Source organism: Bufo bufo, chromosome 11 (genome assembly GCF_905171765.1).
Source record: "Bufo bufo chromosome 11, aBufBuf1.1, whole genome shotgun sequence".
NCBI classification, from domain to species: Eukaryota; Metazoa; Chordata; class Amphibia; order Anura; family Bufonidae; genus Bufo; species Bufo bufo.
This window is the reverse complement of record NC_053399.1, coordinates 83,162,713-83,190,184: the sequence shown is the minus strand read 5'-3', so window position 1 is coordinate 83,190,184 and position 27,472 is coordinate 83,162,713. Positions and strand designations below refer to the sequence as shown.

The 27,472-nt window shown below is 45.6% G+C and overlaps 1 protein-coding gene across 4 annotated transcripts in view; it reads left to right on the top strand.

Moving 5' to 3' along the window:
* Positions 1–27,472, top strand: part of FUT8 (fucosyltransferase 8) — a 172,686-nt gene that overhangs the window by 122,095 nt on the left and 23,119 nt on the right. For all 4 annotated transcript variants that reach the window (XM_040411702.1, XM_040411701.1, XM_040411703.1 and 1 more), the window contains 2 exons: positions 22,372–22,618; positions 26,064–26,240. In XM_040411702.1, coding sequence (XP_040267636.1) covers positions 22,372–22,618; positions 26,064–26,240 — 424 coding nt within the window. The remainder of the gene's footprint in view (positions 1–22,371; positions 22,619–26,063; positions 26,241–27,472) is intronic.

The window sequence follows — 27,472 nt, the reverse complement described above, 5'->3', positions numbered from 1 at the left end:
AGAAGCCGTCTCCTGCACCATGCTGCCCTCCCTGCAGCACCATGTGGAGACAGACCCTCGGATTTCAGCCGTCTGACATGCAGGTTGTATCTCAACTTCTCTGGTGACCCCATGATAATCTGGATGTTTTCCTGTTAGATCCCCTGAGGTGTCTAATGAGTGTGGCCACCGCTTACCCCATTCCATAATTATTTCAAATACACTACAGCTTGGCCGGGCCAAACATGCAAGTCTATGGGGAAATCGGGAAGATGCTGCTATAGTATGTAGGTGGCCAATTCTGTCCTCAATGGCCACAGGTGGGGTCCCGCCAAATATTTCCCCAGACTTTGCAGTAGATCTTAGCGATGTGCCGTGTGTAGTGATCGTAGGCGCCCTCTCGTAGTCCGTCTGTAGACTCTCTGTTCTGCTGATCTGTCCACTTACCTCTTCTTTCTCTTTAACAGCCTACTGCACTGGATCCACAGATCCCCTGAAGGCGGCATACGCACAGAAGTGTAACATTTTCCCCTTTTTTTTTATCTGTTCCACCTGTGTAAAGACACAGAGCGGCCATGTATCAGGGGTGTCATTGGGAAGAATTGTTGGCTGCTGCTGCCATTATGTGGAGCCCGTAGACAGGCCAAGGCAGTGGTAAATATGGTGCACAAGTGTCCAATATACCGCTTATGTGCCCCATTTTGTTTCAGTAGTTGACAGACTGATACATGAGCTCCTGTGTGGTTTTAAAATTACAGTCCTATGCACACAACATGTGAAGTACATCGTCTGGATCCTATTAGAGATAAATCTAGATCTTACTTACGTACACTTATTATTTCACTGAAGGCAGCAGATCTTGGTCGCCTCCGGCACGCTGCAGCAATCTTCATGGAGCACGTACTCTCTCTCCTTGGAATCAGTATAGTCTATAGGTGCCATGGATCGAGGAACCCTACCAAGGGCTCATGTATGTACCTTAGAGGCAGCTGCGGTTGGACCCTAGGAGAGATGGCTCCAGCTCTGACTGGCCCGATTCCCTTTGCTATTGGGTGGTGGGTGCCTATGCCAGACAGGGGTGTCTCGATGGCACTCTGTGTGGCAATACCCAGCACCATAGTGGAGGTCCCAGTTTGATCTTGGCCTTGGGGCCCTCACCATTAATTGGAATAACCAGGAGGCCATTCAGGGGCATTGTGAGGTCAAACTGGATTCTGCCATCTAAACAAATGGTAATGAGGTTTATGACCCCTTTATACCCATTTGTAAGATCTCCCTGCATGTAAATTGTATCTCAACCAGAAGGTACATGCTAATACTAATATAATATGTGGACTGCATGGACTGTACCTTTAAATCCATTAGATATGTTTTGGGTTAGTCTACTTTCACACTGACGTTTTGGCTTTCCGTTTGTGAGATCGGTTCAGGGCTCTCACAAGCGGTCCAAAAGGGATCAGTTTGCATTGTAATGTATTCGGAATGGATAAGGATCCAATCAGGTTGCATCAGTTCCGTGTCTATTCCGCTTTGGAGACGGACACCAAAACGCTTCCTGCAGCTTTTTGGTGTCCGTCTGACAAAACTGAGCCAAACGGATCCGTCCTGACACACAATGTAAGTCAGTGGGGATGGATGGCACAATAAAAAACGGATCCGTCCTCCATTGACTTTCAAAGATAATATAAACGGACCCGTTCTGAACGGACGCAGACGGTTGTACTATCTGAACAGATCCGTCCATGACGCAAGTGTGAAAGTAGCCTTAGATGGTTCCCTTTACAGTAGCACCATGTACAGCTCCCCTGTGTTACCATGTGGGTTTGTTCATTACAATGTCTATATACTACTTAATCTGCTAATAATGGCCATAAAGGGAAATAATGTTAATAATGGTTATGCTATAGCTTCATTTTAATAAGCACCACCGCTGTAATCTGTGGGAGAATCCAGCAGCACCTTCCAGATGGAGAAATGCTCTGGATAATAAAGGAAGGTGCAGAAAGGGCAGGGATTCCCTACTACCTCTGAGAATATAAACCAGACTACTTTTTGAAGGGATTTTTTTTCCATTTCATAAAGTGCTAGAATACTGGTAAAGAATTGAATCGCATTGTGATCAGTGTGAAAAAACTGCATGACAGACCAGTGTGTGGAGAGGCCGAAAAGCATCCTAGCCTCCAGCGAGGGCTGATCATTCAGACTAAAATAAAGGAGAGCACAAACCACAGTCTGAGGGGGAGGGGTCACATGGGCTGTGTATGGAGATAGAGGAGAGTAGACATGGCAGACTCTTCAGGGTTTAGGACAGGCGACACACGCCTCAACATCAATGATTGTCAGTGCAAGGGAGAAGAGATCTGTTATGAGCTAGTGAAGGCAGCAGCATCCTGGATGCACATATCTCACAACACAGCATGAGGAAAGTCTGAATCTACTGTAGGGTCCGGATGCAAACTGAATGTCAGGCTTTCTGAAAATGAATAAAGAAATGAAGATCACAGACTGAAAGTTATTGTAATTTGGTATCTACTAATAAATTGAATCCCCCGGGAATGTCAAGAACTCAAGTGCTGATTCATGGACTCTAGTGGATTTAGGACGGTGAACGCTACCGAACGACGACAATGATAATTACAAGATAAATGGTAGTTATAGCAGTGGAAATAGGATTGTGGCCTTAACGCCTTAGTTATTACCAATATGATTTTTTTGATAGCCTATCTAAGTGCTGCATGGGTCTGCCATACAGCGGAGAGCAGGAGCTCGGTTCTTACCTGAGAGTCGGGTTTCTGCTCTGATGATCCGGGCCATGAATAGCATCTGCTTGATTTAGAGAGAGGGAGCTCCCGCTGTCTCCCATCAGCACCCCGCAAATGACCTAGTGGGGTGCTGATATCTTTGCATGGCAGCCTGGGGCCTAATGAAGGCTGCACTTCTCTGGCGTAGCCTGCTGGTATCTGTCAGTGTAATATATATTCAAGCAGTCAAAAGATCGCCTGTTAAAGTTCTCTTGTGGGACCAGTTAATGGTTAATTTGGTATTGTCCACACTACACAACTATCATATAATGTATCCTCTATGGTGAATGGCGTAAAAAAAAAAATATGCCAGATTGGTTTTCTGCTTATTTACCACAAAATAATAGTAACAAAGTGATCAAAAATGATACCAATGAAAACTACAAGTTGTCCCGCAAAAATTAAGCCCTCACACAGCTCTATAGAAAGAAAACGAAAAAAAAAAAAATGTGGGTATTGGGATGCAGCAATGCAAAAACATTTTATTTATTTTTTTAAAGGGTTTTTATTGTGCAAAAGTTGTAAAATGGTATGACTGTACTCACCCAGATAAATAAAGCATGTTATTTATGCCAAAAAATTAAAGCCACAAAAGCTGTACTGTATAAACTCAGTGGCAGTATTGTCTGCAGTATTGTCTTTTCCCACCCACCCAGAAGGAGTTAATAAAAGTTAGTCTGTAACTTATGTGTACCCCAAAATAGTGCCACAACTTGTCTCTCAAAACAAAAAAAACATTGATAGGAAAATAAAAAAGTTATAGCTCTTGGAATTCAGCCATGAAAAATATTACTGGGTTACTAAGGCCCAACATAGGCTGGTCACTAAGAGGGTTAAAGGGGTTGTCTGACATTTTGATATTGGTGGTTTATTGTTATAATTGGTCATCAATATGTGATTGGCGGGGTTTGCCTCCCTGCACCTCTGCCATTCAGCTGTGGAGCGCTGTGTCCTCCTCACAGCGCCGTACATTGTATAGTGGCGGTGCCTGGTATTGCATCTCAGCCCCTTTCACTTGAATGGGACTGAGTTGCGCCTTTGCCTAGGAAGAGACATATGATATGCAGCCGTGCCGGGAGTCAGGCCCCACCAGTGTGCACTTAATGCAAGCATAACCTCCAGTCCCGAAAATAACTCACTTAGAGGAGAGCAAGATTACATGTTCACAGTAAACACCCCCTACAGGCCTGAAATGAGTTGTCCACATCTCATAGTCTTCCCCAGTATCCTGTTCTCTGAATGAGCAGTCGAATTGGAAACCTTATATATCATTATTAATAGGGTTCTTCTCTTATGGCTTATAGGTTATTCCTGGCCAGAAATATAAACATGTATTTTGTATTTACATATGGTAATAAAATGCTTTATATCCACAGATTTGTCATGAATAGCCTTAGAATAGCGCCACCTATTGTTTTTATTTGACATTCTTTCTTTGTCCACCTCAGTAAATTTGCCAAGGTGGACACACATGCTCAGTCTGAAGCCAAAGAGGAAATGCTGAGCAAGTAATGAGAGTGAGAGAGTAATATCCTCTGATCCTGCAGCCGGCTCACCACACCCTTACTGTGCCACCGCATATGCAACAGGGCAGAGAGAGAGGCAAGACCGAGCATGTGCGTCCACCTTGGCACATTTACGGAAGTGGACACAACAAGGCTGTTCAGTATAAACAGCAGGTGGTGCTATAGCAAGTATATTCCTGGAATATGACTCACATGACCGCAGCTTGTCTGTCACACGGAGAGAGTGCATTGATGTATTGTGTGTATGTGGGGGGATTACAGCCCTATCAAACAGAAGAATTTTAAACTCCGGAAGAAGCTGTCCTAGGAACGCCCGCTCCCGATAATTGCCTGCTGTAATTGAGCTGCAGTGGATTGCATTGCTTAATCAACATAAATGGTGCTCGGTTATCAGCGCTTTGCCCTGTGTAATCCGGGGTGTGCAAGTAAAGGGGGAGGAACATTACTTTGCATTGGCCAGTGTAAGTCTTTTTTTCTTTATTATATATTTTTTTCTTATAATGTATTATTAAATACATGTTTCAGATGTGAATACGGTGCTCGGACTGATTTTTCTACCTTTTGGCATCATGTTGGGTGTTTCCTTAGCGTGATTATTTGGTCTAATTTTCTCCTGCCGGTCTTTGTTCTCTGGCTGAATAGCATATCAGCGTCACAGGGAGTATAGCATTCATTTGTACTTTTAGTCTTTTTGTTACACAGTCAGATTCATTCTCTCAAACTGAATGAGAAAATAAATAGTCTCAACTTGTGGCTATTCTGACGTGTTTGCTTTACCTATCAGTTGCTGGTTTGGGACCCGGCCTAGTTTCTGTGGATTTTCTTGACATAATACAGCAACCACTGCATCTGTTACATGATACCCTCCACTCTGCTCCAGCTAAAAAGTTTGCTACAGGCATTTGTCTTATTTAGCGTCACTGAAGACTTAGGACAGTGACTATTAAATTAGTACAAATCTTGAGTTCATTTACTAACTGCTGCCTGGAGAATGGTAGGCAACTCTTGTGGAGTCAGAGTCAAGAAGACAAATCTGGCATAGCAGTGAGGGAAAGCCACAGTGCTAGTGTGAATATAGCCAACGCCTCTTCTCCTCCGCTGTCCGGTTCTTCTTAGCTCTTCTGATTTTATTCCTCTGCTTTTCTGATTCTTTTCCTATGCTGTCCTGGTTCTGATCCTATGCTGTCCTGGTTCTGATCCTATGCTGTCCTGATTCTTTTCCTATGCTGTCCTGGTTCTGATCCTATGCTCTTCTGGTTCTTCTCCTCCGCTCTTCTAATTCTTCTCCTCCGCTCTTCTGATTCTTCTCCTCCACTCTTTTGATTCTTCTCCTCCACTGTTCTGGTTCTTCTCCTCCGCTCTTCTAATTCTTCTCTTCCGCTCTTCTAATTCTTCTCCTCCGCTCTTCTAATTCTTCTCCTCCGCTCTTTTGATTCTTCTTCTCTGCTGTTCTGGTTTTTCTCCTCCGCTCTTCTAATTCTTCTCTTCCGCTCTTCTAATTCTTCTCTTCCGCTCTTCTAATTCTTCTCTTCCGCTCTTCTAATTCTTCTCCTCCGCTCTTTTGATTCTTCTTCTCTGCTGTTCTGGTTCTTCTCCTCCGCTCTTCTAATTCTTCTCTTCCGCTCTTCTAATTCTTCTCCTCCGCTCTTTTGATTCTTCTTCTCTGCTGTTCTGGTTCTTCTCCTCCGCTCTTCTAATTCTTCTCCTCCGCTCTTCTAATTCTTCTCCTCCGCTCTTCTAATTCTTCTCCTCCGCTCTTCTAATTCTTCTCCTCCGCTCTTCTAATTCTTCTCCTCCGCTCTTCTGATTCTTCTCCTCCGCTCTTTTGATTCTTCTTCTCTGCTGTTCTGGTTCTTCTCCTCCGCTCTTTTGATTCTTCTTCTCTGCTGTTTTGGTTCTTCTCCTCCGCTCTTCTAATTCTTCTCTTCCGCTCTTCTAATTCTTCTCCTCCTCTCTTCTAATTCTTCTCCTCCGCTCTTCTAATTCTTCTCCTCCGCTCTTCTAATTCTTCTCTTCCGCTCTTCTAATTCTTCTCCTCCGCTCTTTTGATTCTTCTTCTCTGCTGTTCTGGTTCTTCTCCTCCGCTCTTCTAATTCTTCTCCTCCGCTCTTCTAATTCTTCTCCTCCGCTCTTCTAATTCTTCTCCTCCGCTCTTCTAATTCTTCTCCTCCGCTCTTCTAATTCTTCTCCTCCGCTCTTCTGATTCTTCTCCTCCGCTCTTTTGATTCTTCTTCTCTGCTGTTCTGGTTCTTCTCCTCCGCTCTTCTAATTCTTCTCTTCCGCTCTTCTAATTCTTCTCCTCCTCTCTTCTAATTCTTCTCCTCCGCTCTTCTAATTCTTCTCCTCCGCTCTTCTAATTCTTCTCTTCCGCTCTTCTAATTCTTCTCCTCCGCTCTTTTGATTCTTCTTCTCTGCTGTTCTGGTTCTTCTCCTCCGCTCTTCTAATTCTTCTCCTCCGCTCTTCTAATTCTTCTCCTCCGCTCTTCTGATTCTTCTCCTCCGCTCTTTTGATTCTTCTTCTCTGCTGTTCTGGTTCTTCTCCTCCGCTCTTTTGATTCTTCTTCTCTGCTGTTCTGGTTCTTCTCCTCCGCTCTTCTAATTCTTCTCTTCCGCTCTTCTAATTCTTCTCCTCCGCTCTTCTAATTCTTCTCCTCCACTCTTTTGATTCTTCTTCTCTGCTGTTCTGGTTCTTCTCCTCCTCTCTTCTAATTCTTCTCTTCCGCTCTTCTAATTCTTCTCCTCCGCTGTTCTGGTTCTTCTCCTCCCCTCTTTTGGTTCTTCTCCTTTGCTGTTCTGATTCTTCTTCTCCACCATCTGGATTCCTCCACTGTCTTAAATGTAATTTTTATTTTTTTATTTTTGCTATTCTGAGTATTCTCTTCTGCTGTCCTGAAGTGGTATTATTATCTCTAACATACAAATGCTACAGTACCAATGATGTGTTCTTATGGCAGCTGCATGACCGGTGATATGATTTTCACCTCCGCAGTCCAAAATCTTCTTCCCCACTGTCCTCAAATGTTAATATTGGGGGAGATTTATGAAAACGGGTGTAAAGGATAAGTGGCTTGGTTGCTAGGGACAACTAAGCCACTTTTCCTTTACACCCATTTTTCTCCAATAGCGGTGGGGCGGTGCGGTCACTGTACTATAGCCCCGCCCCACCGCTCCCTCCGGTATACTAATATAAAATGTATTATTGAATTAAAAGTTATTAAACATGCCCCCCTCACTCCTAATAGTACCGTATATCCGAATTTCTTCTGTATAATGCCGGCAGGCAGGCCGGGCGGCCGGCGCGTCCCTCAGTGATGTCACGTGCCTGCGCCGCCTGCTTTATGAATGAAGCAGGCGGCGCAGACAAGTGACGTCACTGAGGGACGCGCCGGACCACCGGCATTATACAGAAGAAATTCGGATATACGGTACTATTAGGAGTGAGGGGGGCATGTTTAATAACTTTAAACGGCGGCGGCGGGCACACGGAATCTGTGGATGGCACAGTTAAGGGGTGGGGGTCTGTGGATGGCACTGTTATGGGCTGGGGGGGGCACTGTGGATGGCACTGTTATGGGGTGGGGGGTCTGTGGATGGCACATATATAACAGTGCCAGCCACAGATCCCCCCATAAGTGTCCGTCATCCACAGATCCCCCCCATAAGTGTCCGTCATCCACAGATCCCCCCCATAAGTGTCCGTCATCCACAGATCCCCCCCATAAGTGTCCGTCATCCACAGATCCCCCCATAAGTGTCCGTCATCCACAGATCCCCCCATAAGTGTTCGTCATCCACAGATCCCCCTCCATAAGTGTCCGTCATCCACAGATCCCCCCCATAAGTGTCCGTCATCCACAGATCCCCCCCATAAGTGTCCGTCATCCACAGATCCCCCCATAAGTGTGTGTCCGTCATCCACAGATCCCCCCATAAGTGTGTGTCCATCATCCACAGATCCCCCCCATAAGTGTCCGTCATCCACAGATCCCCCCATAAGTGTCCGTCATCCACAGATCCCCCCCATAAGTGTCCGTCATCCACAGATCCCCCCCATAAGTGTCCGTCATCCACAGATCCCCCCATAAGTGTCCGTCATCCACAGATCCCCCCCCATAAGTGTGTGTCAGTCATCCACAGATCCCCCCCATAAGTGTGTGTCCGTCATCCACAGATCCCCCCCCCCCGTAAGTGTCCGTCATCCACAGATTCCCCCCCCCGTAAGTGTCCGTCATCCACAGATCCCCCCCATAAGTGTCCGTCATCCACAGATCCCCCCCCCCCCCCCCCGTAAGTGTCCGTCATCCACAGATTCCCCCCCCCGTAAGTGTCCGTCATCCACAGATCCCCCCCATAAGTGTGTGGCAGTCATCCACAGATCCCCCCATAAGTGTGTGTCAGTCATCCACAGATCCCCCCCATAAGTGTGTGTCAGTCATCCACAGATCCCCCCCCCGTAAGTGTCCGTCATCCACAGATCCCCCCCCATAAGTGTCCGTCATCCACAGATCCCCCCCATAAGTGTGTGTCAGTCATCCACAGATCCCCCCCATAAGTGTGTGTCCGTCATCCACAGATCCCCCCCCTAAGTGTCCGTCATCCACAGATCCCCCCCCATAAGTGTCCGTCATCCACAGATCCCCCCCATAAGTGTGTGTCAGTCATCCACAGATCCCCCCCATAAGTGTGTGTCCGTCATCCACAGATCCCCCCCCCCCCGTAAGTGTCCGTCATCCACAGATTCCCCCCCCGTAAGTGTCCGTCATCCACAGATCCCCCCCATAAGTGTCCGTCATCCACAGATCCCCCCATAAGTGTCCGTCATTCACAAGCGGCGTCCCACACGGCGTCGGTTGCCTAGCAACTCTACGGCTGGAGAGAGGGAGCCCCTGGCCCCCGACAAATGATACTATTTACAGTCGCGCGGCGGGCGCGAAATGTTTTCTTCTTCCTAGGGGGGGGGGGGGGCATGAGAGAAAATAATTGAGAAGCACTGTCCTAGTTCATCTCTTGATGTGTGATGATTTGCACTTGCAGATGTAATATGCTGGTTCTGATGACCACATAACACCCATTTGTTCTAGAAACTTGGTGAAACAATATTACTAGATTTTTTTGGCAACAAACTTGCAGCCGGGTTCACGAATGTCACAGGGTTGGATGCTTATACAGCACATAAGGGTCCCACTTACCTGCCAGCAATCTTGGCTGTATGAGAGGCCAAACGTGACTGAATTCGCTGCAAATTTATCATTTATTTTCTTTGCTGTAAAAACTCTTCTCCAGATCTGGCATCTGCTAGACTCTATTCCAAAATCCTCTCGTGTACCCTCGGGCTGACAGTCTAGATGTGATCCGTTCTTTCTCCTGTAAGTAATCTTCAGATGTACTGCAACTTCTTTTCACCCTAAGGTGCTCCCCCCACAAGCACGGTGCGTACCGCATGTCTTGGGTGACAACTGGCAGCATGGAGAATACAGTTCATATGCAGCCTGCAAAAGAGTTTTCCTATGCTGACAACTGGAGATGAGCGAATTTCATTTTTTAAAATTCGTTCGCGCTTCGTTTGGTGGTAAAAGCAGAATTGCGTTATGGATTCAGTTACCACGGACCATAACGCAATTCTATGACGGAATGCCTTTAGAGGCATTCCGTCATAATAGAAGTCTATGGGCTGCAAAACGGATCCGAGAGGACATAAACCGGACGGATCCGTTTTGCAGCCCATAGTCTTCTATTATGAAGGAATGAATAACGGAATGCCTCTAAAGGCATTCCGTCATAGAATTGCGTTATGGTCCGTGGTAACGGAATCCATAACGCAATTCTGCTTTTACCACCAAACGAAGCGCGAACGAATTTCAAAATATGATATTCGCTCATCTCTACTGACAACCCCATTTACACGGATATCTAAAACTGGCATAGACTCGTCAGCAGTGAATGTGATCACTATAGTAGTGAAGAAAAAAAAGCAACACTTCTATCCATAAAGTGTAAAAAAAGCAACAGGCTTGAGAATGGCTGAAGTGTTGCCTGTGAGTAAATGAACACCTTGATGGACGTGCTGAGAGTCCAGCCTTTCCAAGTCGGGACCCCCGTTCAGTGCTGCTCCTTATGGTAGATTGCTGAATGAGAGCATAATATGAAATGAATGACCCTGTAGATGTTTTTGGGCCCCTCCATATCGTCTGTACCAGTAGATAGAAAGGATTCCTGAGGGTGTATACACACTGCTCCTACCACCGAGCTACATCAGAAACGTGCACCCGTAGGGCAGCCCTATAGCTGGAGGTAATACAAGAAGTAATGTGTGAGCCGTGGCTCTGTCACAATGTATCGCTGGTTTTCTGGGTCTTCTACAGACGCAGGAGTTGTTGTATGTAGTTATCGAGCCATATAGACAGACACTCCGAAAAGGAGCCTGCACCCAATGTCATGGGTCTGAGAGGGCTGTTAGTGCATATTGGATATGCTCTGTTTATGATGTTGGATATATGACGACTGTGCAGCAACTTGTAATTCCGCCACATGGGATTATGTCATTGTGTAAAGTCCGATCTGATCACCTGGGGGTTAAACCAAGTAATTTCATTAGTTGTCACCCCTGTGCACTGAACTGCGTGTGATCTTATTATTTAAGCTCTGAGTAAGACCCCTGTGCACCTTGGTTTGAAACACGCAAGCGTCTTTGGCTACTGGAACATGTCGTGGTGTCAAAGGTTATTACTAAAGACTGAAGCTTCTATAGGAAGGAGCTGTGCTGGAATATTGATTTCTGATGGCATGTAGACACAAGTGTGCACTGGGGCTGCATACACGATCGTATTATTTGTCAAATTACTGCATTTATTGCCGAAAAGTATTCCAAAGCCCAACTTAGGGCCTCACACACAGCCATATGTATTCTGCACTCCACAAACCATAGATCTGCAAAATACAGATGCCGGTCGCGTGCATCCTGCACGTTCCTCGTCACAATTATAGAAATACGTACCTATTCTTTTCTGTAAAACGGACAAGAATAGGACATGTTCTATAATTTGTGGAACGGCCGCACAGATGTGGACAGCACGCAGGTGCCAGAGATGAATGGATCTGCGTCCAACTCCAAACCGCTAAAAATGTGGATGCGGACAGTCGTGTGCATGAGCCCTAGGATCAGTGTACACAGGTCGACAAACGTTCAGTCCCAATAACTGCCGTGTGGAAACATGGCCACCTACAAACCGCCTGCATCTTTCACGCAGACATAAGGCTACTTTCACATCTGCGCTTTGTATTCCGGTTTTGAGATCTGGCAGAGGATCTCAAAACCTGCGCAAAACACTTCTGGCATCGGGGTGGATGATGCCATCATCTACCTCCTACACCGAGCTCTAACTCACCTGGAGAGGCCTGGAAGCACTGTGAGGATCATGTTTTTTGATTTCTCCAGTGCTTTTAACACCATCCAACCTGGACTTCTGAGGGACAAGCTGGAGATGGCACGAGTGGACCACCACATGTCACATTGGATACTCGACTACCTCACAGAACGCCCACAGTTTGTTAAATCTCAGGGTTGTGTCTCTGACAAGTTGATCTGCAGTACGGGGGCACCACAGGGAACTCTGCTGGCACTGTTCCTCTTCACCCTCTACACTGCAGACTTCTCCATCAACTCCCCAGGCTGCCACCTACAGAAGTTCTCTGATGACTCTGCCATAGTCGACCTTATCACAGGTGAGGACGACTCAGGGTACAGACAGGGGACACAGGATTTTGTGGACTGGAGTCAGTGGAACCAGTTCCAGATCAACGCGGGCAAAACCAAGGAGCTGGTGGTGGATTTCCCCAGACACAGGCCCTCTGCTTTGGTTACGGTGAACATACAGGGAATGGACATTGAGGTGGTGGACTCTTATAAGTACCTGGGTGTTCACCTGAACAACAAACTGGACAGGAGCCATAACACTGATGCTCTTTTCAAAAAGGGTCAGAGCAGACTCTATCTGTTGAGGAGATTGAGGTCCTTTGGAGTGCAGGGGACGCTCCTAAAGACTTTCTTTGACTCAGTGGTGGCATCAGCCATATTCTATGGTGTGGTCTGTTGGGGGAGCAGCTCATCTGCGGCTGAGAGACAGAGAGGAGATAAGCTCATTAAGAAGGCCAGCCCTGTCCTAGGTTGTCCCCTTGATCCAGTGCAGGAAGTGGGTGACAGAAGAACTCTAGCAAAAGTAACATCACTGTTAGACAATGTCTCCCACCCCCATGCATGAAGCTGTGGAGCTGGAGAGCTCCTTCAGTGGCAGACTGCTGCATCCTAGGTGCACGAAGGAACGTTATCGGAGGTCCTTCCTCCCATTAGCGGTTAGGATTTATAACCACCACTGTTCCCAGAAACCCAGTAGTGAATTTTTTAAGTAAATTTTGTGTTATGTTTTTCTGTATTTTACTCTTTAATTTCTCTTATTTTGCTCCTGTTGTGAATGTGGGACAATAAAGGGATTTTTTTCTTCTTCTTCAAATGTTTTGTCCCCATGTGTTGTCAGCGGGGACAAAACTGATCAGGATACCTTCCGCTCTGGTTTGTGACCGGACACAAAACTGCTGCAAGCTGCGAAACTGAGCAAACCAGATCACTAAAAACAGTGTAAGGCTACTTTCACACTTGCGTTCGGTGCGGATCCGTGTGGTATCTGTACAGACGGATCCGCTCCTATAATGCAAACGCTTGCATCCGTTCAGAACGGATCCGTCTGCATAAACAGCTTTTTCAGATCTGTTCCCATAACTGTACATAACTGCCCCCTGCTGCCTGGCAGCACCCAATCTCTTACAGGGGGCTGTGATCTGCACAATTAACCCCTCAGGTGGCGCAATTGATGATTTGTGCGGATCATAGCCCCCTGTAAGAGATCAGGTGCTGCCAGGCAGCAGGGGCCAGACCCCCCCCCTCCCCAGTTTTAAATTCATTGGTGGCCAGTGCGCCCCCCCCCCCTCGCTCCCCAGTATTATATTCATTGGTGGCCAGTGCGGCCCCCCTCCCTCCCCAGTATTATATTCATTGGTGGACAGTGCGGCCCCCCTCCCTCCCCAGTATTATATTCATTGGTGGCCAGTGCAGCCCTCCCCTCCCTAGTATTATATACATTGGTGGCCAGTGCGGCCCCCTCCCTCCCCAATATTATATTCACTGGTGGCCAGTGCGGCCCCCCTCCCTCCCCAGTATTATATTCATTGGTGGCCAGTGCGGCCCCCCTCCCTCCCCAGTATTATATTCATTGGTGGCCAGTGCGGCCTCCCCTCTTTCCCCCCCCCCCCCCCCCCCATCATTGGTGGCAGCGGAGAGTTCCGATCGGAGTCCCAGTTTAATCGCTGGGGCTCCGTTCGGTTACCATGGCACCAAAGACGCTACTGCAGTCCTGGCTGCCATGGTTACTTAGCAATTTTAGAAGCATTATACTTACCTGCACTGTCTATGTCCGGCCGGGCGCTCCTCCTACTGGTAAGTGAAAGGTCTGTGCGGCGCATTGCTTATAGCACAGACCTTTCACTTACCAGTAGGAGGAGCGCCCAGTTGGACACAGACAGGGCAGGTAAGTATAATGCTTCTAAAATTGCTAAGTAACCATGGCAGCCAGGACTGCAGTAGCGTCTTTGGTGCCATGGTAACCGATCGGAGCCCCAGCGATTAAACTGGGACTCCGATCGGAACTCTCCGCTGCCACCAATGATGGGGGGGGGGGGCGGAGAGGGGAGGCCGCACTGGCCACCAATGAATATAATACTGGGGAGGGAGGGGGGCCGCACTGGCCACCAATGAATATAATACTGGGGAAAGAGGGGGGCCGCACTGGCCACCAATGAATATAATACTGGGGAGGGAGGGGGGTCCGCACTGGCCACCAATTATTTTAAAACTGGCGAGGGAGGGGGGTCTAGCCCTGATCTCTTACAGGGGGCTATGATACGCACAATTAACCCCTCAGGTGCGGATCACAGCCCCCTGTAAGAGATCAGGTGTTGCCAGGCAGCAGGGGGCCGTTATGTACACAGTTCTTAGTATATTCTAACTTGAAGCGTCCCCATCATCATGGGAACGCCTCTGTGTTAGAATATACTGTCGGATCTGAGTTTCACGATCTAACTCAAATCCGATGGTATATTCTAACATAGAGGCTTTCCCATGATGATAGGGACGCTTCAAGTTAAAATATACCATCGGATTGGAGAAAACTCTGATCTGATGGTATATTAATAGGGACTCCTGACTTTACATTGAAAGTCAATGGGGGACGGATCCGATTGCATCATATTGTGTCAACGTCAAACGGATCTGTCCCCATTGACTTGCATTGTAAGTCAGGACGGATCCGTTTGGCTCCGCACGGCCAGGCGGACACCAAAACGCTGCAAGCTGCGTTCAGGTGTCCGCCTCCTGAGCGGAATGGAGGCGGATCGGAGCCAAACTGATGCATTCTGAGCGGATCCACTCAGAATGCTTTGGGGCAGTACGGATCCGTTCGGGGCCGCTTGTGACAGCCTTCAAACGGAACTCACAAGCGGAACCCCGAACGCAAGTGTGAAAGCCAATGGTGCCGAATCATTATTTTTTTTCGGATCCTAAAAAATCTAAACCGTCACCGACTTACACTGTTTTTAGTGACAGATCCAGTTTGTTCAGTTTCGATTCAATACAACCACATCCTAATGGAACGGATGCATCCTGATAAATCGAACAGAAGCGTTTTGCTCCGGTTTTGAGATCCTCTGTCGGATCACACAAAGCGCAGATGGGAAGGTAGTCTAACAAGTTGTTGGCAGCACTTCGCCTTGAGTAAACAGGGACCTGCTTCCCACAGTATTAAAACTATGTGCCAGACGGACTGTACTAATGATCATTTGGTCACCTCCAGTTCCCGATGATTACTCCATGTACATAGAGCTAAACGAGCGCAAATCATCCCAAGTAAAAGGAAGATAACTAAATATTGGCCCACGTGTATTAAATGTGTAGATTTGTGTAAAGCCCCACATGTCTGCATGGAGCCTGAGCTGGCGGCACACGGAGTCTCTACAGATCTATGATGTAGAGCCCCTCTACTGGCGGGAAAACCTTGGTGACTTGGTCAGCAACCTCCACAACTCCAGCTGTGGTGAAACTCCCACAAAGCAAGTGTGCATGCTGGGAGTAGTAGTTTCACCATTGCTGCAGTGCATAAGGCTGCTGATCCCTGTGTTAGAGCTTTTGTTTTATTACAGATCCCATGATATGGCTGGACATGCCCCATATTGTGCAGATGACAGCTCCATTTTTTATACAACCCATTCCAGTAAGTGCTCAATCAGATCCAGGTATTGTTCAAGTAGAAAAGACCCATTAAAGTCAATTCAGATAAATGATTTTCCACATGGACCATCAGTCTGTGCCGAGACAAATCGCAGCATGCAGCTCTGATTTTCCCAAAAGACTAATATACCGTGCCGCACACAGACGTCATCCAGAACACAGAGCATCAGTTTCCTATCATTCACCCTAATAACCTCTTAACCTCCTCACAGTCACTGGAAAAACCCTCCCAAAAATGTCACTATTGTAGAACACTTACAGGGGTTCTCTCATTTCAGACAATGGGGGCATATCACATCTATATCTGGAACGCAATGCGCATGCGCAGCCACCCTCCACTTCGCCGTATTGGAAAAACATTTTTTTTTATTTTAATAGTATGGGCGGTGATGCCCATGATGTTTATATTTTTTGTTATTTATGTATTTAATTTTTTATTCTACAGAAAGGGGGGTGATTTAAAAAAAATTTCTTTTAACTTTTTTTAAAACTTTTTTTCGTTTTTTTTTGCTTGTGTTTGAGGCTACAGGACTCTTTTTATTATTTTTTTTTTATTCTGTACCATTATGTTTCTTATATATCCATATTGGTACTCAGATTTCAGATTTATTATGTTGGCCTGCCACCAGCTCGCCAAAATAAGAATTGCAGCTCCAATAATACCCTGGGGGTCTCTTCAGAGAGACCCAGGGTATTGAAGTCAATTACCGGCATCCTCATTGGCCGCAGAGGATGCCAGCAAGAAGCCTGGAAGCCCAAGCTTCAGAGGTTTTTAGATGCTATGATCTCACTTGATCACAGCATTTAATGGCCGCGATCGGCATTATCTGCTGTTTGAAACAGCGGTGACCCGCTGCACACGAGAGCGGGCACCATGTTTACCCATCGTTCCAGTGCAGTGGCGAAACCGTTAAGGAGGAAAGAAAAACAGCACTTTTTACATTATTTTGTGGAATTTATTTATGGTGTTCACTGTGTGGTATAACTAACATAGTTTTATTATGTGGGTCTGTACAATGATAATGCCGCATTTCTATACATTTTTTAACTCCTCCTGCAGGCTGTCAGCTCTGCAACTGCTCCCCCTCCTCCAGACTGCTCATATCTCTGGATTGGTAGCTTTCAAAAAATACCAATATCACAGCATTATCTTCAGTACATCGGAATTAGAATGCAGTGAAGGTAGCTGAAAGTGAAAGGAAAAGTAGGTTTTATCGCTTTTATTCCCGACTCGTTTTCAGCAATATCTCCTGCTCATGTGCTAAAGCTTGGTCTTGCCAGCTTTCAAACATGACCAGGCCCATGTCTCTAGCTGCCACCAACCAGGAGATATGAGCAGCTAAAGTAGCCCCCATTCTACCCGAGCTGGACTTGGGCAAACCAGTTAGGTGCTTAAAGGGGTTGTCCCATTAAGATAAGCGTCTAATCAGCGGGGTTCCAACAACTGGACCCCAACCCCCGCTGACCCTGAGAAACGGGGGCCTGTGTGCCATGTGTGTATGGAGCTGCTCCCTTCAACTCTGTGGGACTGCCAGAGACACCAGAATACAAGAGCTGAAGGGGGCAGAAGAACGAGCTCTATCAAGTGGATAGGGGATTGGTTGCCTTAATGGGACAATCTGTTTAATTAGAAGGCCAAGCCCTGCAGACCCATATTCAGAATATAGAAAATTGGCCCTGATTTATCATGCCTTCACTCCAGAATTCTGGCTTCAAAAAGTCCCAAAATAGGGCTTTAGCAACTTTTTGCACTCGCTTGCGTAAAGATTCCGTGACCTTTTGCAGTTTTACACCACTCACTCTAGTTTTAAAATGTCTGTGTACGCGTGGTTTGCTATGTTAATAAGTTTCACATCTGATTTATCGAGACTTAATAAAAAGTTGCACTCTCACTCCAGTAGGAGGGTGGGGTAGGAGAACTGGAGTAGCTTTCCAGGACAAAAGTGTTAGGTTTAAGGATGAGACAAATTTATCAAACATGTGGCATAACGTACACCAACATAAAAGCAAAACTGTTCATGATGAACCTCATGATACCCCCCCCATTATTCTCAAGAATTGCTACTTAAGCCATTGCCTGAACCTTGTAAGTAGCGAATTTCATATTTTGAAATTTGTTCACGCTTCGTTTGGTGGTAAAAGCAGAATTGCTGTATGGAATGCATAACGGATTCAGTCCCATTTGCGTTATGCAGGGGAGTCCTCTACTGCCTAACGGAAACGGGACGAATCCGTTATGCGGGCCATACATAGACTTCTATTATGACGGAATGAATAACGGAATGCCTCTAAAGGCATTCGTCATAGAATTGCGTTATGGTCCGTGGTAACGGAATCCATAACGCAATTCTGCTTTTACCGCCAAAACAAAGCGTGAAATAATTTCATAACATGAAATTCGCTCATCTCTACTTGTAAGTAAAAACATACTGTAAGATACAGTCTTTGAGAAGTCCTCCCTTACGGTCTGCAGGACTGTGCTAATGGAACGTGTCGCCGCTTTCACACCATGTAGACGGAAATTGAAGAGTTCTTTATTTCCGCCATCATCTTGTCATGAGACTGCGAGTGCCGCACCTGTGATGTCTGAAAGCTCTCATCATGTCGTATGCCATGTAACGCGACTGTGCCGACCTCACTGGTACCTAAACACTGCTAGATCTTCTTCTCTGGTTCACCACTGTAGATGATTGTGTACGGAGCTTAGAGGTTGTTCGTTCTCCCAAGGATAGTCTGGTAACGTGAGGGAATCCAGGCCGTCTGCCGTTATGGCTGACAATGTCCCATTTCCTGGGCGGCGCTGTAAATCCGTTTTTCTCCTGGCTGTTGGAGGAGGAACTAGAGAGTTCTCCGAGTTGTAGGTAGAAGCAATGCCATAATGGGGCAGAGGTCCTGCAGCAGATTGCAGCCTACCTTCTACCTGTGGAGCAGAAGACACCAGTTGTCATAAAACAGTGCATAATATATAACGTGTAATGTGTGCATATGCTTTTCCCTAATTCAGCACTTGCATGCTCTGGCCTCATGACAGAATTTAATGCTACGCTTGGAAGTCTGATAAGCAGTAAATGGTGAGGGTGGCGCGCATGTGCTGTGTCTTTGGCGGGGCTTTGTTTTTGAGACTGCACGCACCGATTAGACACTTATGGCATCGCCTATTGACATGCCATAAATGTACAGATGGGACAACCCATTTAAAGGGAACCTGTCAGCTCCAAAACACCCCCCAAACTGATTATCAGGCTATTATGTAGGCTTAGTGGGCAAAGCAAAAATTTTAAGGATTTTAGATTAATTTTTTTAATGAAATAATAATTTTCTGATTCCCTCTTAAATGGTCAGTTTTCAAACACCTTTAGATACATCATAGCGAGGGTGTGAAAGCTGAGGCCCCACAGTTCTGTAGAATGAGGGAGAAGTGCTTGTTTTCTGCGCTCTCCCTCCTCACTGCAAGTCTATGGGCCTGTCTTGATTCAGTCTTGTGCAGCGCGTCTTTCTCCTTGTTCTAGTGATCGGTTGGGGCCTCAGCACTCAGACCACCAGGGGTGGACTGGGAACTTAAAGTGGCCCTGGAAAAAACTTAAGTGACCCCCATGTTGTAGGCAGGTCCAGATTGATATAAGGCAGAGCAGCACAAGTAGAGAGGGGGGGGGGGGGGGGGGGGGTGAGTTCCTTAGTGCACCACCAAATACCATCCATGCCAGTAGAACTAAATACCACAGTGCACTCTAAATACTGCCCCAGAAGCTGTCCCTCTGTGGTGGTCATCACTAACTGCAAGTTCTGTCCTCCAGTTCTCTAAATGATATGCCACACTGCAGTATTCAACTGTCTCACCATCCTGAGGACAACCATACAATTGAATTCAGGAAGACGTCTGCAGTCACCTGATTCTGCCGGCATTCATTACCGCTGAGAGCATCAGATCACTATGTACTTGGCTGGCAGCAGTAAGAAGGGCTTGGGTGGCTCCCAGGGCAGTGCAAGTCTATAGACTTCAGTGCTAATGCATTGAGATCTATGAGAGAAGCTATCTGATGCCTGCTTGTTCCAGTTCCCTAGGGGAACTTTTTAAAAGTGCCAAAAATTTGTTTTTTAAAAACTAAAAAAAAATTATTCGCCACCTTTCCCGAAAATCTAAATCAAAAATAAACATCCTAGGCATTGCTGTGTGAGTACTATTAAAATATAATAAAATTTATCCCATACGGCACATTGTTTTTTGGTCCTTTTACCTCCTCCCAAATTTTCTCACAGCTGTACACATAACTACAAAAAAGTTCTAGGGGCCAGAATAGGGTTTATATTTTTGGTTGACCTATGACATGTCAAAGGTTTTGTGAACGCTAAGTGGACACTTTAAAATGGAGTCATCTATAAGATGTTTCTAAACCCTTTAAATTGCTCCACAGTTACACTTGAAGTACGAATGCCTGATAACTACCATAAGACCATCTCCAGATGATGATGATGAGTCCTGGCCACAGATCCTGGTATTGTCTGTGACACTATGGAAACACGGCCTCCTGTGTAGGCATATGATTGTTAGCCTGTAAGCCTGGGCATTGTGATCACCGTCTCATACGTCACCCTGGAATGTGATGAATGGCAGAGGGTAAATCAGCATTGTGAATGGGGTAAATCTTCAGCTGGTGTGGTAGCAGGGTATTACTCGGTGTACACCACCAGCTTAGGGTACTTTCACACTTGCGTTGTTTGATTCCGGCAGGCAGTTCCGTTGCCTGAACTGACTGCCTGATCAGGCAAACTGTATGCAAACGGATGTCATTTTTTCTGACTGATCAGGCATTTTTCAGACTGATCAGGATCCTGATCAGTCAGAAAAATGCCTGATCAGTCAGAAAAATGCATTGCAATACCGGATCCGTTTTTCCGGTGTCATCAGGCAAAACGGATCCGTTTTTTTTTTTTTTTCATTTTTAAAGGTCTGCGCATGCGCAGACCGGAAGGACGGATCCGGCATTCCGGTATTTTGAATGCCGGATCCGGCACTAATACATTCCTATGGAAAAAAATGCCGGATCCGGCATTCAGGCAAGTCTTCAGTTTTTTTTGCCGGAGATAAAACCGTAGCATGCTACGGTTTTCTCTTTTGCCTGATCAGTCAAAACGACTGAACTGAAGACATCCTGATGCAAACTGAACGGATTACTCTCCATTCAGAGTGCATGGGGATATGCCTGATCAGTTATTTTCCGGTATAGAGCCCCTGTGACGGAACTCTATGCCGGAAAAGAAAAACGCAAGTGTGAAAGTAGCCTTATTATATAAACCTGATCGCTCACATGAAGTTCCCCCTGTAAGCCACCATTGTGCCTTGAGAATTTGCCCAAAATCCAGATCCTGCGTGTATTGATCCCCACAGCATGCAAACACATTTCATTTACTATTCCTCGTATTCTGAATGAGTTTAAGGGCTCATGCACACGACCGTTTTGCCGACCTATTCATTTCAATGGGGGCCGTAAAAGATGCAATCGGCACACCGTGTGCTCTCCGCATCCGTATGTCCACACTGCAGCACTGCAAAAAAGACAGAAGATGTCCTATACTTGTCTGTTTTGCGGACAAGGATAGGACAGCTCTGCAGGAGTTAAAAATGAAATTGTGGCGTGCACTTGGCTGGTATCCCTGTTTTGTGGGTTTGTGATTTGCGGACTGGTCGTGTGAATGAGCCCTTAAACAGATTTTCCATAGAATAAAAAGCTTTCGATAGGCCTAAAAAGTAAAATAGTAACATTCAATTTACTTACCTTGAAGGGGTTAATCCAGAATTTTAATATCTGCTCAGCGTGGTCTGACGCCTCATACCCCTGCAAACAGCGGTTATGTTGTTGCTCCTACCCTGGAATTAAACAGCTCTGTCTGCCCAGGACTTCTACGCGGAGTATAAATATCGCTGGTTCCTACACCACCCTGATCATTGTAGGCTTAGGTCCAGGAGAGGCAGTTCTGTTAGTGTTAGGTACCCATTTGCAGAAGCCACCTTGACGACGGTAGATGGGCCCGACACATAAATGTAGCTACCATTTTTCATGTATAGTAGGTATAGTTATCAGTGTAATCCAAAATAATCCCTAATCCTTAGTTCTATTGTTTGCACGTGTAACAGTGTGATGTGACATTTTATTTGCTGTTAGTAGGTAAAATGATGTCTTTTATTAAAAACAAAGCTCTGCCACAAAGAAATTTTGGACCTAATAATTGAATGGTGGACGTTGGCATTATAAAGGCACAGGACATCTGGCAGAGCTATTAGTGGGAGGCTATTCTTGGTTTTATTGTGGGGTCCTACGATTATCAAAGCTTCTTGCAGGCTTTTTTTCCATCACTCCGTATATATTGACGTATGTCCCATCTATAGCCAGTTTGTGTTCTCTTTTCTGGTATATGGGACAATAAGGTGAATAATGGCTACTGGGAATGAGGACAGAGTCACTTTAGAAGAAGTTGGGTGCTTTTGTGTATTCCGTGCATATCTGAGGTGACTACTGAGTTCTCAGATGTTAGTAATGTAAAGCTGTCCTTTATATACAATGAAATGTTGAAGGCTGCAATACCAGACAATGTTAAATCACAGTAATAGTCCTTGGAAATTTTTTTTTATTTTTTTTTGCTTTTTTCCCTGCAGACAATACCTAGAGGCTGCCCAGTAGATATTGACATCTTGATGCCGTTCTATACCATTTACTTTCCTATTTCCTTGTTGCAGGTGAGGCGAATGACAAAGATGTTCAAGTTGTGGAGTTGCCAATCGTTGACAGCCTTCACCCGAGACCCCCTTATCTACCACTTGGTGTGCCCGAGGATCTTGCAGATCGCTTAATACGTTTACATGGGGATCCAGCCGTTTGGTGGGTCTCTCAGTTCGTCAAGTATTTGATTAGGCCACAAGCATGGCTGGAAAAAGAAATAGAGGAATCCACCAAAAAACTAGGATTTAAACATCCTGTAATTGGGTAAGTAACCTGTTATTAGGATTGAACATCATGCAGCGGGTCACAGAATGCTGGCAGACATTCATTACACTGCAGGCACACTAAGGCGTGTCACCCACATAAGTGGGAAAATAACATAGGGTGCTAAGTCTAAGCATGAGCATTCAAGACGCCAATGCCGTAGAAGTGCCAGGGGCCCCTTTGTTCACTTCATCAGAATTAATCACTGTGTTAATGTATGTATGAGTGACTTGAAGGGTTTTCAGAAGTTTAACGAGCATTGGGGTACATGCACTGGTTCAGAGAATAGGAGTTTCCGGGGACAAGCATTGATAGAGGTCCCAGCAACGGTATATATACAGTGGATATGCCATAACAGCCTGTCATAAGCAGCGCCATATCGGGATTAGAAAGCTGCCCCTCTCCCTGGGTTTCATGCTGCAGGAAAATAGTGTTGTGTAATGCACAGTGAATTGTGCTTTACTTGGTCATGGCCCTTGCCACTCCGTTAAAGAGGACTTGACACACTAAATGCAGTGTAATCTGCAGGCAGTACCAGAGAAGATTGATATACAGTTTTGCAGGAAAAGATTCAGTAAAACTTGTAATTTATACATTTTATCCCTGCTATTTCTGATTTCATTAACAGCTATATATGTATACACACTTACACAGAGAATACGATCAATCACTGATAACACCTCCCCTGTATACAGCTATCAGTGACTGACAGCTATCTCTGTATACACACTTACACAGAGAATGCTAACAATCACAGATAACACCTCCCTGTGTACAGCTATCTCTGTATACACACTTACACAGAGAATGCTATCAATCACTGATAACACCTCCCGTGTACAGCTATCTCTGTATACACACTTACACAGAGAATGCTAACAATCACAGATAACACCTCCCTGTGTACAGCTATCTCTGTATACACACTTACACAGAGAATGCTATTACTGATAACACCTCCCGTGTACAGCCATCAGTGACTGACAGCTATCTCTGTATACACACTTACACAGAGAATGCTATTACTGATAACACCTCCGCATGTACAATGAAATCAGAAAAAGGAGAGATTTAAATGTATAAATTACAAGTTTCAAGAAACTTTTCCCATGAAAACTATATGTCAATCTGCTCAACATAGTGCCTGCAGATTGCACTGATTTTGTGGTGATGGGTCCTCTGTACCCCCAACAGTCACATTAAATTTGTGAAACCCCTCCTGAAAATATTTTGAAATGTCTGAAGTAAATATATCTGGCACATAAATTAGGTGACTGAAGTGCATTTTAACCCCTTAGTAACATAACTAATTTTAGCCTTAAAGGAAACATGTCATCAACTTTTTGCTGAACTCACTGAGGGCAGCATAAAATAGTGACAGAAATGCTGATGTCAGCGGTGTGTCACTCATGAGCTAAAAGTAAGTGGTTGCTGAGAACCAGCATCATAATCATTGCAGCCCAGGCCTTGAAAAGAGTCAAATCTACTTGAGAAGAGTCAGTTATTCATAATCTCTTGCTCTCTCGCAATCTGCTGATGATTGGCAGTTCTCTTCTAGGGAGAAAACTAGGTAGAAGACTGTCAATCAGCAGGTGGGCAGGAATTTATGAATAGCCATGACTCTTCTCAGGTGGCCGTGACTCTAATCCAGGCCCAGTGTGCCATGATTGTGATGTTGGTTCTCGGCAACAGCTTACTTTTAACTTTTAAATGACAGACCGCTGAAATCAACTCACCTGTCTCTACTTTATTCTGCCATTAGTATGGGCAGCATAAAGTTGATGACCGGTTCCCTTTAAGGACCAGTAAAAATTTTCCTCCTTTGTGTTTCAGTGGTTAGGTACCCATTTGCAGAAGCCACTTTTTATTTTTTTGTTTCTTCAATTTAGCTATATGAGACCTTGAATTTTGCAGGACAAGTTGTAGTTTTTTTAGGAACCATTTTGGGGTACATAGGGTATTAACTAGCTTTTTATTATTTTATTTTTAGAGCGGGAGATTAAAAAAGTAATATTTAATGTGGGGATTCGCTCAGGTAGACAGGACTAGCGGATGCAGTATAGAGGCAAAGTACACAGTTCTTGAATCAAACAGCAGTGTTTATTCACACATTGGTGTATAACAAAATGCAGGTTGCTTGGTGTTTGTTCACACACTAGGAAAGTCCATAAACAATAAAAGTCACCTTTTCTCCTGGGTGTTAATTCACATCCTGTTAACCGTTCAGCCTCATCAAGTCCATAGGCGGCCTGTTCCCCTTTAGAGGGGCCTGAGTCCTCCAGCCCAGGTCAAACCTCAAATCCCAGCACAGCCCTCAGTTCACAGCACACAGACTCCTGAGCTCCACTGTCAGAGGGAGGTAAATCCACCACACCTGGCAGTGCTGGCTGGTTTTTATGCCTGGCAAAACCCGGCCTGGAACATGGGGAGTAGTCACCCACCCAGCACTTTTCGACTACTCGCAGTAAGAGCCGTCCCGGATCAGCTATGACAGCCATGCTAAATCTCACAGTGTCGATTAGCAATAGCTGCTGCTGACACATAAAATACCGGCTCTTACTTCACCGAGGCCAGGAACCTCGGTGACACATACCTTCCATTCACGATGATTCCAGGTACCTTCTTACACTAAGGCCTAATGCACACAAACTTTGTTTTGGTCCGCATCCGAGCCACAGCTTTTGCGGCTTGCATGCGGACCCATTCATCCGTTGCTCCGCTCCGTGGTCCGCAAAAAAAATAAAAAATATATAACCTGTCCTATTCTTATCCATTTGCAGACAAGAATAGGCAGTTATATTAATGGCTGCCCGTGCCGTTCCGCAAATTGCGGAACGCACACGGACGCCATCCGTGTTTTGCGGATCCCAAAACACACAACGGTCGTGTGCATAAGGCCTAAGTAATATGATAACCTTATTCTAACCCTTCATATCTCGGGCACTGTAGGACCTACATATGGCCCTGGACTTGTTTGAAAGTTGAGGATCTAAACTTTAAAACAAGATCAATATTGCAGCATTACATTGGAAGATATAGCTTTAGAATTCTGGTCAGGAGTGAAAGCAGCTGAAACATCCTATAGAGTCCAAGATATGAACGGTTAAAGCAGCCCTCCCACTTCCACCCTGCTCAGGCTGAACTTTTAGGTTCCATTCTCAAAGCCCAAGCAGAATGAAGGATCCAGGGCATGTACTGCAGACTGTATGTACCATCACCATGTGGTAGCTTGCATAATGCTGAATCATTCTTATCCTGCAGCAATGCTGTCAATTTTAGATTGACTATCCAGGCAGTGTTATGTTCTCATTTATTCTGGTGAATATGTGTTATGGAAACCTGACATTGACTGCTTTGTAGATCCCTGTAAAAACGAATAACTTGTTTCTCATCTGACTAACGAGACCTAATTATTATTTACATGATTCTTTCTTATGTTTCTTAGAGTCCATGTTAGAAGAACCGATAAAGTAGGGACGGAGGCGGCGTTCCACCCAATTGAAGAATACATGGTGCATGTTGAAGAACATTTTCAGCTGCTTGCCCGCAGGATGCAGATTGACAAGAAACGCGTTTACTTAGCAACAGATGACCCAGGATTACTTAAAGAGGCAAAGTCCAAGTAAGTGTGCTGCCGGACGCTCAGGTTTTTGATCCAGTGGTTTTAAAACCAGACAAGACAAGGGTCTTGTATGTCAACCTCCTGGAAAATTAATAAAACTACTTTTCTTCCATTTTAATCAATTTTAGTGAAAAATAAATTCACCCCCCAAATTTTGAGGGGTGCCATTGTTTTAAAGTGATTGTTTGCCTTTTTGGGGGCCTTTCTGCCAGACACCTCATACTTACCTGCTCCTTGCTGCTGGGTTCCAGGTCCTTTGGCCCCCAACACCGCTGCCTCGTTGTGGTTTACATGACGCAGGTCATGTAGCTGCTGCAGCGGTGACGTGTCCCCCATGCATGACGTGACACGGGGCAGACTTCTCCGCTGCAGCAGCCACGAGACCTGCTTCAAACAGAGATTAGAGTGAGGCAGCAGCGGCGAAGGACCGAAGGAGCCCGAACTCAGCAAGCATGGAGCAGGTAAGTATGCTTCCCTTCACAGGTCCAGTTGGGGGGGTCTGGCAGAAAGGCCCCTAGAAGGTGAAAAACCCACCTAAGGAGACATTTTATCACCCTGAGTATGCTGAATACTTTACATGTGAATCGCAGATGATGCCTCTGAGCGCAGGAATGCAAGAGAGTGTAAAATCTTTAATTTGACAAATCAAGTTTTAGCTGGAGAGCTTAACGCAAGAGACTGAAATTCCTCTAATAATGGAGCGAGAAGCGGTGTGACGACGATCACTACTGCTCTGGTGAAAGATGAGCGCAGAGAAATGACACGCTGAACGGCTGGAGATATGTTCCAGTCCACAAGTGGCTTCAGATATATTAGAGCATAATTATTATAGCGCTGCTGTATCCTTCATGAGTGACTGGGCCTCTCCTATTCATTGGAGGAAAATGAGACGTAAAATGCAAATGGGTTGTACATGAAAGAGCTCAGTGTAAAACCCCCTCATCCTTTTAGAGAAATTAGGAGGATTGTTCTGTCATTGACTCGACAAATTTTACTGTGCAGTTTTTAATTATCCAGTAGTTAGACATTTCTTAAAGGGAACTGGTCACCGGGTGAGGGCCGATTAGAACACGCAAGTAGAGCGGGCGTTTGTGCCCCTTCTGGAGACTTTGGATTTTACCAGGGAAAGTCTCAGCCTGACAAATCTCCAAGTGAATGGCTGTCCATTAAAGTTTTACTGTCATATTTCTTTTTTTGCAAATGGGTAGGGACAGGGAAAGGGAACATTATTT